This window comes from Lonchura striata, chromosome 15 (assembly GCF_046129695.1).
Source record: "Lonchura striata isolate bLonStr1 chromosome 15, bLonStr1.mat, whole genome shotgun sequence".
NCBI classification, from domain to species: domain Eukaryota; kingdom Metazoa; phylum Chordata; class Aves; order Passeriformes; family Estrildidae; genus Lonchura; species Lonchura striata.
This window is the reverse complement of record NC_134617.1, coordinates 13,787,718-13,800,569: the sequence shown is the minus strand read 5'-3', so window position 1 is coordinate 13,800,569 and position 12,852 is coordinate 13,787,718. Positions and strand designations below refer to the sequence as shown.

Below are 12,852 nucleotides of genomic sequence, written 5' to 3'. Positions count from 1 at the left end.
ATTAATTCATCCTTATAATTAAGATGAAACAACAGAGAAAAAAAATCTTAAAAAGAAACACAGCCCCAAATCTCTGTATCATCTTGAAAATTTTTTGTCAAAAATTAGAAACTGTAAAGGGCAAAAATCCTTTTATTTTTTTTCTCTGATTCTGAAGAAAAAGGAGATACATGGAGGAAAAACTCAGAGAAAAGCCACAGCAAGCAATTTCTCTCCCCAAAGACTGCATCTCAAACAGTAATCACTTTCCCTGTTCACACGCTTGCTTCTTGGAGTGAGCGGTACCCTGCTAATTTGTGTTCTGTTCTCCTTTTGCAGCACTCAGTGCCAGGGTAATAAAGTTTGCTTTAACTAAACAAAGCACGAACACTTGCCAATCCACTGTAATTAAAGCCCAGAATAAAAATCACCGAGCAAGGAGTGATTTAATTGCCAGATAATTATTTCCACATCCAGCCTAGCTGCACGCAGTCATTTTCTCCGGCTTCTTTTCCTGCTTTACCTCGCGGGCTCATTAGGGTTGCGTCCACTGCCTTCCCTCCATCCCCACATCTGGCTTCGTCAAAGGGCAGGCACTGCTCTCCTGTCCCTGCCACCACTTCAGAGTTACCAGCAAGGTCCTTGGTGCCCGTGAGGGACTTGACTTTGTATATCCGTCGGCTATTGGTGTCCGACACGTAGAGGGAGCCTGAAACAGGGTCCACGGCCAGATAGTATTTATGAGCAGGATTGTTGCTTTAGAGAAAAAGAAAGCATAAAACAGAAACAGCTGAGCAGTCTAGAAACTTCACAGGCTTTCAGAGCTTGGATACTCATCAGGCACAGAAAGATCTGGAAAGAAAGTCTGACACCTTGGAATGGAGGTGAGGTCTGAAGGACCATCACCTGAGGACTGACTTGATTAGGGCCTGGTCAGTGTTCAGAGGGATTGTAATTTTAAATCTCACTCATCTTTCTACACTGAACCTTGCACAGCAGAGCCCAATAAGCCAGAGCTGCACAGCAGTCTTTCCTCTTGATCTCTTTAGCCCTTTAGATCTGCTTCAGGTCAATTCTCTTCAGCTTATCTGTTTCCCCCCTCCCGCTACCTTGTTTAACTTCCTTTGGAAGCAGAAGTCATAGGAGTAGGATCAAAGAATCGGCTTCTGAGTTACTTAGATTACGCCACAAGATTTGTGAGGTTTTGTATAAGTAGGAGGCAGAGGCATAACAAATTTTTTTCTAAAGCAAATTTGTTCTCATTCATTCTTATCAAGAATGTAATTTACAGCAGATGAGGTTGGTTATATAACTACAACCAGAGACCCCAAGTGTCTGACTTTAACTCCAAATCTTCTGTTATTGAAAAACTGGTCCTCAGTTCGTGATTGGAATGGGTGCTCATATGGAAAGCTACTTCTCTTCTGAAATACATGTTTTTTGACAGCTTGTCACATTTTAGAACTACTTTAGCAAATCATCTGCAAATTGAGAAATGTCAATTTTCACAATATATATACATTCAACACACGGAACTGCAGTGCAGAAATATTTTCAAAATCTTGCCTGGCTAGTTTTACTCAGTTTATTTGGATTTTAAGCATGATGTGAATTTTCCAGCCTTTGGAGCCTATGGGTGAGCATAAATAAGGTCAATGGTGGTTTCAAAGCATAGAAGACAAATGAAGACGGGAAGAAAAAAAATGAAGGTTACTTACCAGTAACCAGAGATATTTGCCTCCAAATATCCACACTCCTAGTTTCATGTGGCAAAAGTGCCCATCTCCAAGAGTGAGGATACACAGAGGTAAGCTATGATGGACATAAGCCATTTCTTGAGCAGAATCGCTGAAACTATAATAAAGCCACTTTCGGCAGATGGATCCATCGGCACACCAAGGTAACTGTGGTCATGTGGTCATGATTCCTCCAGATTTGGAGGAATGAGGAGCCCCCAAAATATCGCTTTCTACAGTTATTTTCCTCTATGCCAGTCTTTGACATGCCATGGGTTTAGGTCAATAATGGTTTGTTCTAAGACTGTAGAAAGTAGGAAGGAGATTGGTTGGATCACAATTCAGTAGGCAGAGGCAATACCATCTGCTGAAGTCTAGGAGTGTAGAAATTAGAGATGAAGAAATACAATAAACAAAAAAAAAAATACTTGGCAGGTTTATTTCATGCATGGATCTTGGAGTACTTTAAAAAGATGGGTGTAGCACCCATTTTACAGAGGAGGAAACTGAGGCACAGAGAGGTTAAGTGGTGTAGACAAAGTTATGCAGGGAAACTAGTGACATGCTTGAGATTAGAGGACAATCTCATTATTCTCCAAGTTTGTCTCCTTATATTAAGCAGCAGACTGCACCTCTCCACTACACCCTTCTCATCCCTCCAAAGTAATGCTCAACCTTCTTTGCAACATAGCAAAATAGTCTTTTCCACTTTAGAGATTCCTCCAGTCTCTCGGGTATCTGAGCCATACAAACACCTGCATGTTTGTCATTGCTTCCAAACTCTGCTCTGTTCTCCCACCATGCTTGCCCCTTACACTGAACACACTCTGCTGTGGTGCTGGCCTTGTGCTTCACAAACACACCCACACTTAGATTAAGGTTGCCCTGCAGTTGGTGCCTTTTGCATGGCCCTTCTGAAACAAGGCACATAACCCACCCTGGCCAATGGGCACCCGAGGCAGGCCCAGACAGGAGCTGTGCACAGACTGGAGCTGGGCACAGACACTGCTGCTTGCAGTGGAAGTCAGGGTCCTGCTGGACTCAGTGGTGAGAGCTGCTCACACGGTGCCCAGGGGAGCAGCTGCCACCCTGCAGGAATGGAAGGATCTCTCTTGTTTTCACAGGTTTTGCCAGCCTGTGCCCACCCTTGCCTTCCCTCTGCCCTCAGCCAGCCCTAGGGTGTGCCCTGCTGCTACCAGGATGGGATAAGACACGAGTCAGGGTAAAGGGCAATGGCAGAACATGGGATAGTTCCCTCCCCTCTCCTGCAGTCATGGTGCATCCATGGAGCTCACCCTGCCTTTCTCCTCTGGGATCTCCCCAGGGCAGTTGTGCCAGGGGGTCAGTCACAAGCTCGGTTCCAGATCAGAGAGCAGCTCACTGGAGCTGCAGACCTGTTCCATTCTCCTGCCCTCTTTCCTGAACTAGGTCAGTGAACAGATAGTGGAAAACTCTAAGCAAATTTTTGAGGGAATTTGACAGAAAATGACTGCTGGAAGGTAATATGCACTCATTGTGCTCCCAAAGAATCGATGAAACTATTACCTCAAACAGGGATTTGTTTTATAAATGAGTACTCAATATTTCTCAAACTGGCATCCCAGCAATTAAAGACCTCTGCCTTTCTTTTCTCTGCACCATTGCAATCTTTCACTTGAATTATAGGAGGCCAAGGATTGTAACTTGTTTTAAAAGATTTTCCATGGCATTCAGTGTTGCTCAGAGGCCTCTGCCAATAATGTCTGTGCCTCCAGCCCCCGAGTGAATTGTGGTCACCACCATCTGCAGCCTCACTCTGCTCTCAGATGGAGCCTGGGGCCTGGCAGCAAGTGCAGCTCATTCTCCCTGTTCTTCTCACAGGTGCATCAAATTCTTGTTCAGGAGCAGCTTTTCTTTAGGTTTAACCAAAAGAGAAGCTGTCCAGAGCAAATCTCTAAGCAGATGGAAAATGAACTAGGCTTAGTTGAAGCAATAAGGAGCCTCCAGCATCACCAATAATCATTGGCAATTTGTCAATTAATTTACCCAGATAAGAATAGTTAGGGCATAGTGTTACTATGCCAAAATATATTGTTAAGGGGAAATGATCCTGTTTAGTCCAGACCATCTATTGCATCAACTTGTATCACAAAAATGGAAAGTATGGTTTTAAAAGGGAAATGCACAGGACACTATGAAACAGTTTACAAGAGCTCTTCATGTTCTTGCCCTTGATTTTCTCCAGGGTGAACATTCTCCCTGTTCCAGGTGTGACATGAAAGGAGGCACAAGTGTTTCCTATGCTGCAGCCATCCAGAACACCTAGTGCTCTCTCCTAACATCCAGGAGGGTTATGCCTCCCTCCTCAATCTCACAGTGACTGCTTCTAGTGGTTGCACACAGCCAGCCCCACAGGTTGGCTATTAAAAGTGTTTGACAAAAGAAATATAAACTAAATTATGGCAAAAGACAGTGGGTTCAGAAAATCATTAATGGCCAGAAAATGAGTATTTGACCTATATGCAGTCATTAGTGCTTTTGTGAACCTTTCTGGTGTTTGTGAGAATGCTGTTGTAGTTTACCTTGACCATTTAGACCAATTATAGACAGCAGGGAGAGGTGTTTATCTAGAAGTTAGCTTGGGGTTCATTATACTTGCATTCTACTAGAAATTTCTAATTACTGTCAGGACTTATTGGCTGCTTTTTGACTGCATTTTGTAATTGCTAATGCTTATCATATTCATAACACACAATTAGCACATAAAAATGTTTCTATATATGGTACATGAAGAACATAACATTACACAAGAAGCACAACACAAAAAGCAAACACAATGAAGCAAACAAACCATATCAAATTATATGGGAAAGAGCTCATGTCTTACCTATGTTTAAACTCTTTATTTCTTTATAGAAAGGGAACAGAAGAAAAAAGAACAAACAGTTAGCTGAAGAATAGATGGTAAAGCAAACATAGTATTTGTTTTATTTTACAAAAGGACACAGGAGAAGATATCTCTTTTCAGCACTAGCCTTAGCTTAGTTTACAGGTGAAGAGTGGCTGGGAGGGATAGAGCTGCAAGCTAATTCCCTACAGGATACCCCTGCCCCCACCCCCCTCCCCTCATATTTAGGAAACTTTCTGAACCACTGAAAGAATTTTCACATGGATATATGGGTAGCTTGGGGGCTAGGAGTGAGAGAAACTGGCAGATCTCTGAATACAGAACTGGGCAGGGGGAAGCACTGGTTTTGGATATTGTCTGCCAGTTGAAATCAAAATAATTTTCCAACAGGCTATTTCAGACAAATTTTTACTATGCAGTTTGTTTTTCTCTCCTCCTAGTCTCTAAAATAATTGCTTAAAGCAAGTTTGGATGCTCCATGGTATCTGTTGAAGCCTATCCAAGCCAATGTTAGGGTAAAAAAACCCCTTATAAGTGAGCAGTAAGGTACTGTACAATGGGAGATAAACAGCATTAACTGCTCCACAGCTTACTGCCCAGACACAGAGCCAAAGGAAAAGTGTTCTCTACTTCCCACAAGAAAATGATCACAGCTTTTTGCTGTATTGATATAATTTCCATTTAGGAATATGCACTGAACAGAGGAAGGAGGTTTGTGACTCCTGAGCTGCAGCACTCCAGGAGCAGCCCCCAGCTTGCAGCCCCAGGTACAACCCTGGAGTCCAAATTCCTGCTGGCCATTGCAACCAGGCACCTTCTCAAAGGCCAGTGTGAAGGAAATATGCACACTGGGATATTCTGACGTACAAAGGCATTCAAGATTTATAGGGGCTTATATGAAACCAAAATGACATCAGCTGTGAAATCTAAACAAAGCCATGTATTTGGTTTGTAGTACTTGTGGACGTACTGGTTGCAACATAATCCAAACTATTTGACAGGAGCTGAAGACTCTGCTCTCATTCACACTTACATGGCTCAAATCTTCAAACTCTTACCCATGTAACTCATGCAGATTTCAAGATGAGCAATGAATCACAATTACTGCTATAGATTATGTTGGCTGGAATGGACCTTAATTCCCTTTAGAGGAACGGGGGGTAAAAGACATCATAATGTAATCCTAAAGTCTGTAAATCCTAAAAATCTGTATGTCAAGTCATTTGCAGCTGTCTAACAGCACTCACAATGCATCAGCTTAATTGTTAATTGATTCTAGTTATAACAGAAGCTAAAGAAACTATCCTATGGAAAACAGACTTTTATAAAGGAGGAAGAGGACAACAGCAGATAAAAATCCATGTCTATTTATTTACTGATGTCCTTCCCAATTTTCCCTCACATGATGAAAACCCAAATTCCCTCTCAATCTCTCTCAGAGAAGGAGAAAGCAAAGTACTCACACTAATACTGTTGTAAATTTTGAGGCAACATTTTCAAACATAAGGTGGGCTAGGAAATGGTCACTGGCTGATATTGGTAAGTGAGGTGCATAAAGATGCATTATAAGAGATATACTAATCTGAAAATGTTTTCTCCTCACCTATAAAGCTGTAGTCTATTTACTAAAAAGCTAAAAAGATCTGAACAACTTAGGAAAAAATTAGCATATTCTGTATAATGCAGAGTTATAGTGCATATTGATATAAATATTTATAGCAGGTCACACTTCCATGCCAGCTACCTTCTGTGGTTTAAACTGAGCTGCTAGCAGAAAGCACTGGATGATTCATGACTTAAAAAAAATATATAATGAGGCAGCCTGATGGTGTATGAGGTAGGTGTCAGAGAGTGATTTCAGAGTTGAATTGGCCTGAATCAGATCTCTTTTCTTTTCTATAGAATCAGAATTCACAATAGTGACATCAACAGAATGACATGAATAAAAGAGAGGTGCAAAATAGAGCTAGGCCTCCTATTCTTTATCAGTCCAATCATTTTGCACTTTTCCCCACTAATTAAAAACTAAATGTGGAAGCAGAGGAATTGGTTATTGGTCATACAATTAAAAAAAGACTTGTGACCTAAATTCACTCAATGTACTTTGCAGTTATATCCAATTTCCAGGAGCACCAATGCTACTGCCTGAGTGGGCTCCAGGAGGGGCAGCAGACAGCCAGGGCACACTATTTTCCCTCATTTTTCTGCAAATACTCAGTAGTGCTGTAAGTATAAGGTCCAGTTACATGAGTGAGGGTTTGAAGCAATAGTTCCTGACTCTCCTGGAAAAATGAAAAGAAAAGATGGAACAGAAATGGGTGAAGTGGTACATTCCTACACTCATGCCTTCCCTATTAAGTGATCAAATCTTAAGGTTGGAGCAGGGCATGGGACAGGAGGAAAGAGTTAAAATCTTAAAAAGATTTCTGATTATGCAAAATGAATCTGTATGTCAATCTGAACTGCACTTGTCAATCTACAGAAATAGACTCACAAGCATGGAGAAGAAATGTGAAAGTGGATCTCAAAACCACTGGCAGGAGAACCTTCCCTTTGACCTCATGAGATTGTTACACCTTTGCCTGTCACTGTGGCTCAGTACCTAAGGGCAGTCAATTCTAGACTTTTCAAACAAAAGATGCACTGAGGGAGGACTGAATGAGTGATTACTAACAAGACAGAAAGAGATGGTTTGTACTTTCTGTGCAAGTTCGTTTCTGCTCTCAAGTCCTTCACTTTAGTCAATGCTTGGATAAGTTACAGACTTTGAACTATGCATTTCTGTGCCCCATTTCTCCACTGGAATTTAAATAGGTTGAAAGTGACAATGTTTTTTAAAATTATAAGAAGTAATGGCAAAGGCTGATTTAAGCACAGGCTCCAAAAGTGAAACGCTGAGGTGAAGCCTTACCTCAGCTCCAGGATGCTTGTGACATTCCTGGAGGGGAAGATACGCCGAATATAGTTAAAATCCCCAACAAAGAGACTTCCATCAATACCCACTGCCAGTGCTACAGGGGCCAAGAGTTTATTTCCTTCTGCCAGACCATTGCAGCTTGGACAGGATATGCTTCTGCGGCGCCCGTTCCCCATAATGCTGGTTATCACAGCCGGCTGCTGAGTGAGAAACTGATTTTCTCCGTTGCCTTTGTGCAATATACCTAAGGACAGAGAGGAGAAGTGGTTATTACACTATTCATTGCAGGGGACTTGAGGCTGTTTTCTTTTCAACAGCTGCTTTTAGGGACTGTACATTGAAATGACTGGCATTTGGTTTTTCAGTGGTTCAAAAAGAACAGAAGCATTTTGTAGTAGTAAAAATAAAGGTATAATGAAGATTCAGTGTTAAAACCCACACACATACACATCCACAGACTCAAACCTACATTCAGAGACCCTTGGTATTCATTATGAAAGAAAATCCTGCCACACAGCTCTTGCCTGGGACTGTGGTTTAGATGGTTTCTGAGTGGGTGGAGAAGAGCAGTTTCTTATTTGTGTCTCACTCCAGTTTCCTGTATCATGTTTTGTTTGGAATTCTGTACCAACCTTACTGTTCTCTCTCCACCTCTCAGTCTTTCACACATTTTTAATGGAAAATGAAAAATGAGAAATGGAGGAACCACAGAAAATGATAGTTCAGAAAATGAAAAGATAGGAGAAAGATCAAACTCCCAGAAGGGCTGCTAAGGATCAGTGATAAAAGGCAAGAGGGAAGCTGGTGGTACAGATCTCTAATAGACTTCAAGAAAATACCTCCAAGATAGGATTTATCTTCAAAATATTTGTTCAAAGAGCAGACCCCTGCTCCAAGAAGGGAGTAGATTTTCTGACAGTGTGACCATATTCTGTATTATCAAAAACTGTGGAAATCTGGCTGGCAACTTTCAGCCTCATGCTCTTGTGGAAATGAAGTTGTATGACCCTAACCCTACACTCTCTGTTGGCATGTACTACCCAAATATGGATCCACTGTCAGCACTGGAAGTGTGTTCAAATAACCTGATCTTGCCAATTCTGAATAATAATTTAGATGTATTAAGCATTCTGTATAAGCAGAAATATACTTTTTTATTTGGAAATGATTAGCAGGAAGGCTAATCAACACTTTGCATGAAACAAACAAAATGTATGCTGAGCATTCAGCTCCCAAAGAATTGTTGGTAAAATAAAAAGATCATGAAGATTCAGCTTAGGATGGGAAGACCAAAAAAAGTGACTAATGAGAAAGACAAAGGAGACTCAGTATCTTGTCAAAGACTCCTACTCCTTGTAAGCTCCATCTCAGGTTAGGGGGAAAAGGAAGTCACGCAAAAGGAACCAGAAACAGATGTGGTTAACATGAGAAAAACAGGGAAGACAGAAAGATATTACAGGGGAATAAACAAAAAAACAGAATAGAGGGTAAAGATTAGGACTTTAAGCAATTCAGGCTGTGCAGAACAGTAAAAAAGTAATGAAATTCTACAAAAATTTTCTGACAACTGCAATATGCCTCATACCTTACTGAGCTAAAGATGAAATTAGGAGTGGGGAAATCACATTTTTGGAAGTGTAAGTATAATGAAAATAAAAACTGCCTGTAGGGCAGCAAACACATGTAATGAACTAACTCACCACTCTTGACATTAAGCACATGATGTTTATCCAGAGACCATCCTCCTAAGTTTGAGGGATCTAGTTCAAATCCTTGCAGCAGTGCTGTCCTCTTCTCCCATAAAATGAGACTGGGGCAAGTCTCATATTCAAATCCTACAGACACTGAAATGAAATAAAATCTAATATACTTGCTGAAGAAACCCTGAATTAAATGTCCAGAGCACATTCAAGTCATCAAGTATTCCAGTCCCCCAGCCTCCTCAAGAAGATGGAGTGATTATATTTCTCACTTTTATTCTACAATATTATATTCAGATCTTTGACTAGACACAAATTTGAAACTTCATTCACATGTACTCTGCAGGGATCTGATCACTTCTATTTTAATAGCTCACACTGGGAAGTGATGGGTTTGCTGGGAGGAGAGTAAGAAATAAATTTTTTAAAATATAGTAAAATTATAATAAATAATTAAAAATATCAGATAGCAGGACAAGATAAATTCTTAATTTGCCAGGTGTTCACAGCATTTATTTAGCATATTCATTTAACATACCATTTATCAAAGGGCAGTGAAAACTTCATGTGCATTTAAGCACAATTATACTGGAAGCATTACACAGGAAAGCAATATCCCATGCAATGTCATAAGAAAGAAAAGCTATAGCAAAGAAGAATTTAGAAAATATAGAAAATAAATAATATTTTTTTTTAAAAAAAGGTGCTCTTTCCACACTGGCACAGCTCTGATGCTCATTTTCAACACTGTTGTATTAAAATTATTCAGACAGTCAATGAAAACTGAAAAATATTATGATGATCACTCTTCTTCCCACCCACTAGAACCAAGCTAACTAAAAATAGCTGTAGAACTACAAGACTGAACAGCATTAGAGGAACAGCATTTTCATTTCAAATGTGTTATACCACAAGAGACTACAATAAGGGTATGTGTGAAAACTCAAATGCACTGCAGACTGCCAGCCAGTCCAGCATGAGGATCATTTTATAAGTAAAGAAAATAAAATTGTAATGATGGATTAGGTTTCACCTAAGTTCCTGTGGCCAGTTTTTCCTATTGCCTGGTCTAAACCTTCTAAGTCAGGTACTGAGCAGGAAACCCAGGCATGTAAACGGAGTTTAGACCCTCTGAATATGATTTTGAATGTGCAAAAGAACCATAATAGAAAGATAAATTTTGTCAGGCAGACATGAACTGTTCAGTCTACATGAGACCTCCATAAGGAAGTTTGCAGTTTTCTTATTTAGAATTATAGGTGTTACTTGGAAGGTTTTGGAGCTTGTATATGCTGACTTACCTACGGCATCTGACAACCCATAAACCTTCTGACCATAGGCATCTGTTTTGTCCCAGATAAATGTATATGCCAAGTTGGGAGATGCCTGAAAAGATTTTTGGAACAAATGCCCTTCTACTGCTACCATCAAATGAACTTTGATCAGATTCAGTGGCACCAGTGTCTGAGTCATGATGATCTTCAGTAAGGATTTGTATCCAGCAGTGCGGGAACTCAAGTAGCTGAGCTTTATATTAGAGCCAGGGATCTCAATTTCTTCATGAAGAACCTGGGAAGGAAAGAGATCAAACACTTTACATTAATCATTTTTACTTAATCTATCACCTTGTGTATTCCTAAGAACTTAATGTCTTTTACTGAGAGCGGATGTCCTCAAACCAATACGGTTCAGTTGACATTTCTGACAAATAATTATTTGGTGTCGTGTACATCTTTTTAAGAGCCCACTGCTGGCAAAAGGGCAAATAAGCACAAACATTTTTGCTGCAAGCTATATGCAAGGGAAACATAAGAAATATCACAGGAACCCACAATTTCCACTAACAGAATAAAAAGCCTAACTGAATACAGCAGTGAAGAAATAGCACCAATAGAGTTTGCTTTTGTCCTAAGTAAGAAATCAGGAAACAGTCTGTGGTCAGCAGCACATGCCAAGCCTTGGCAAAATTCTCTTGAAACACCTAAGCTGGCAACTGAAATACACAGATATACTTGATATATTGTATGACAATGGGAGTGTGCAAGCTGATTAAAGATAAATGTGTCTGGGTGACATAAAACTGGGATATCTCCTGCAGCCCTCATTAGAAAACCTGGTAGCTGCCAGAACCAGTGCAGCACTGCAGAGACATTTGCTGTAGCAATTTCAGGGGACACATGGTGGCCCTGTGCTCAGGTCAGAACTGCCACCTGAGCACTGATTTCTCTGCCCTGTTCACTCACACTGCTCTTACCTGGGTTTCTGGCACAATGGGATTGCGGCTGGGAGCGTCACTAAAGAAAGTTGAAAGTGGTGATGAAATGATGACTGGGTCAGGGCGGACAAACCCGCTGAGGTCACAGCTGGGAATGGAGTTCTCCTCTGTCTTCATCACAAGTGTGTCCATGGCATAGAAGCTGTTCCACGGCAGCCACACTGTCCTTTCCTGGCTCATAAACGGGGCCCGTTCAAAGTGCAGCGTCAGGGAGGCTCCACCATTTGCAACCAAGTCAAACCTAGAAAAGTGTGGCCTTTAGAAGTGACAAGACTGAGCAATTCCAGTAATCACATTCCTGGCTAATGACACAGCTATAGAGGCATACCAACAGTGATGGGTATCTGTCTGATTTTGGCTGGGATAGAGTTTATTCCTAGTAGTTGGTGGAGTGCTGAGTTTTGGATTCAGGATGAGAATGATGTTGAAAACACAGGGATGCTTTTATTATAGCAGAACAGTGCTTACACAGAGTCAGGGCCTTTCCTCCTCATCCCACCAGGGAGCAGAATGGGAGCTAGGAGGGGACACAGCTGGGAGACCTGACCCCAACTGAACTGAGGGATACCCCAGATCACACAGTGCTACTGTCATTATATAAGCTAGGGGAAAAGCTGCTCAGTTTTTATAATTATTATTCCAGTTATTAAACTGTTTTTATCTCAATGCCAGATTTTTCTTACTTTTACCCTGGTGGTTCTTTCCCCACACCACCGGAGGTGGGGAGAGTGAGCAGACCATGATTATGTTTTAAATGTCATGGTTCAAATGATCAATAATGGGATGTGAACCTGTAGCAACTAAACAGCTGAAAACCAGCCAAGACAAGCAATGATTTAAAGTCACTAGGACAAAACTCATTCTGATAAAATTGTAACATCTGTATCAAATAATTAAAAAACACCCAACAAACAAACCACCACATTTATTATTACAAGTCACCTTTATAAGGAAACAGCAGAGAAGCCAAGTGCATTCTGAGCAGGACATTGAATTATCCCTTTCCTAAAAGATCCGGTCCATCAAACATAGACTGGGACATATAGCAGTAAGAGAACAGTAATGAAAAATGTTCTACAGGTAAGAATTCCTGTCCCTAAGATAACTCATCTATCATTTTTCAGAGAAATTAGGTGTTTACTTCCAAGCCCTACACAATCACAGCAGTAATGTGGAGCTGGACAGGCATTTGAAACCTGGCTTAAAGGAGAAATGCTTCCAGGTTGTTCTGACAACAGAAACAAGTATCAGTTCTATGTAAATGCTGGCAACGTAACAAATTACTCAATCATGCCAATAATCTATGCAGATTTAAATATTGTTCAGTTCACCATTTACTAGAATTTCAAACCACTGAA

At 40.7% G+C, this 12,852-nt stretch overlaps 1 protein-coding gene across 1 annotated transcript in view; it reads right to left on the bottom strand.

Moving 5' to 3' along the window:
• The window catches only part of TENM2 (teneurin transmembrane protein 2), a 616,146-nt gene that overhangs the window by 24,194 nt on the left and 579,100 nt on the right, over positions 1–12,852 (bottom strand). Inside the window, exons 20-25 of the mRNA XM_021528631.3 lie at positions 11,474–11,735; positions 10,521–10,788; positions 9,220–9,363; positions 7,514–7,763; positions 4,582–4,602; positions 503–735 (exon numbers count right to left, since the gene is read on the bottom strand). Of these exons, the coding sequence (XP_021384306.1) occupies positions 503–735; positions 4,582–4,602; positions 7,514–7,763; positions 9,220–9,363; positions 10,521–10,788; positions 11,474–11,735 (1,178 nt within the window). The remainder of the gene's footprint in view (positions 1–502; positions 736–4,581; positions 4,603–7,513; positions 7,764–9,219; positions 9,364–10,520; positions 10,789–11,473; positions 11,736–12,852) is intronic.